Genomic DNA, 2284 nt, shown 5'->3' with positions numbered 1-2284 from the left:
ACATGGAGGGAGTCCCCAGAGGAGCGCATGAAGTGCGACAAATGGAACATGCTTGGACAGTGACTGTCGCGCATCCCAGATGGTACGCAAAACGGAGTGATGGATGTACACGTGCATGCTACGTGGAACGCAACGTGCAATTACAATTGCGATATGAACCACTACGTGCCCCCTCCCACCGGGAATTCGTTGAACCCGGGACCTCGGGAGTACAAGGTCAGCCGGAAGTCGGCTCTCTGAGGAGCAGCGACAAATACGTATCCACGTGCCCCACGAATGCTGGGAGACGTTCGTATTGTTCTGTACTACATTACTGCAGAGCGTGTAGAGGTATCCCATGCGAGTCCGACGTTAGTCATTAACGTTCTCACGTGAAGGACATGGAACGGGAGCGACCAACCCGTACTTACTGACGTTCCTTCCCGTTCGTAGCCTCTGTGATGCATGAAGGTGTGCGCTGACGTCATACTAGGAGTCACTCGCTATCCCTGGTCGAAGTTGACCCTTGCGCCCCCTGGGTATTGCAAGACTGTATGGAGAGAGCGCTGGACGTGACACATTGGTTGAGTACGTACACATGACGTATCTTCTGGGAACATTACGACGTTGTGGGTGTGTGTGGACGTGAAAACTCCCACGATGGTGCAATACAGTTTCGAGGAGTATGCAGACATGATGCTCATTTACGGGGAAGCGAGATGCAATGGAAGGGCTGCCCGTGCGATGTACCAGGAACGTTTCCCGGAACGTGTGACGCCATCACACACCATATTCGAAAAAGTGAACCGTCGTCTTCGTGAATCTGGAACATATGTTGTGAGTAGAGTGGACACAGGTGCCCCAAGGACGAGGCGCACGCCTGCGGTGGAGGAGGCAATTCTTCATGCTGTGCAAGAAGACCCTGGTACGAGTACCCGAATCGTAGCGCGGGATGTTGGTGTATCTCAGTCTGTAGTGTGGAATGTCCTTCATGATCAACAACTGCACCCATATCACCCCCAGAAGGTGCACGCCATGGGTCCCACAGATTTTGAACCACGTGTTCGCTTCTGCACATGGTTTGTGCGTCGTTGCGTGAATACGCCTCAGTTTCCACAGTTGGTGCTCTTCACGGATGAGGCTAAATTCACCAGAGAGGGTGTTTTTAATTCCCGCAACAGCCATGTGTGGGATCAAGAGAACTCATTCGCAACAAAAGCTCGTGGGTTCCAGCAGCGAATGGGCATCAACGTCTGGGCAGGAATACTGGCCGGTTGTTTAATTAGCCCATACGTACTTCCCACCAATCTCACACGTCGTACTTATCTGATTTTTCTCCAAGAGACATTGCCCGAGATGTTGGAAAATGTGCCATTGGCCATTAAGCAAAACATGTGGTTCCAGCATGATGGGGCGCCACCCCACTTTGCACGGGACGTACGGGACCATCTGACCCACAGATATGACAGGCAATGGATAGGGCGTGCCGGGCCCGTGCCATGGCCCCCACGATCTCCCGAATTAACGCCCCTGGACTTTTTTCTATGGGGACGCATGAAGAGTCTCATTTATGAAACCCCCATCGACTCTGAGCATGACCTGGTTGCTAGGATTGTGGCAGCAGCGGACTTCATTCGAGAGAATCCACTGGTCTTCAATCGTCTGTATGAGAACATTCTTCGAAGGTACAATGTGTGCATCGATGTTGGTGGTCGTCATATTGAGCCCCTGTTGTGAGTTTCCGTTCTGCACACGCCAAAGGACGTTTTCATACTGTCCTTCGCAGTGCTTACGTGCTGCATTCCGAGTTCATCGTCGTTCCTTCATACCATCGGTAATGAACAGAAGCATCAAGCAGCAATGATTCAAGATTTAGCACAAGTTGCCTATTTTTCAGGACAAAGGGTCAATAGTATCTGTGTTACTGATTTTTATCTGTTTGTGCTACTCTCTGTTTTCCTTCCGCCAAAGTGATACTGTACATTCAAATGTGAAACCCTTCATACGTACGTGCCAATTTTTTTTTTTTTTTTTTTTTTTTTTTTTTTTTTTTTTTTTTTGGCTGTGCCTTTTAGGGAGGTGTCCCTGCATTCGTGGGGCACGTGGATATTTGGTGCTGCTCCTCAGAGAGCCGACTTCCGGCTGACCTTGTACTCCCGAGGTCCCGGGTTCAACGAATTCCCGGTGGGAGGGGGCACGTAGTGGTTCATATCGCAATTGTAATTGCACGTTGCGTTCCACGTAGCATGCACGTGTACATCCATCACTCCGTTTTGCGTACCATCTGGGATGCGCGACAGTCACT

The 2284-nt window shown here is 50.5% G+C and overlaps 1 protein-coding gene across 1 annotated transcript; it reads left to right on the top strand.

Moving 5' to 3' along the window:
- The first annotated feature begins 639 nt into the window (after positions 1-639).
- On the top strand, positions 640-1716 carry LOC145999290 (uncharacterized). Its single transcript, XM_083136229.1, has one exon. The coding sequence runs from the start codon at positions 640-642 to the stop codon at positions 1714-1716; it is 1077 nt and encodes a 358-aa protein (XP_082992355.1).
- The last annotated feature ends 568 nt before the right edge of the window (positions 1717-2284 follow it).

The sequence above is a fragment of the Lepisma saccharinum genome, chromosome 15, assembly GCF_977018435.1.
Source record: "Lepisma saccharinum chromosome 15, izLepSacc3.1, whole genome shotgun sequence".
Classification (NCBI taxonomy): Eukaryota; Metazoa; Arthropoda; class Insecta; order Zygentoma; family Lepismatidae; genus Lepisma; species Lepisma saccharinum.
The sequence above is the reverse complement of the archived record's forward strand: the minus strand, read 5'-3'. Positions and strand labels throughout refer to the sequence as shown.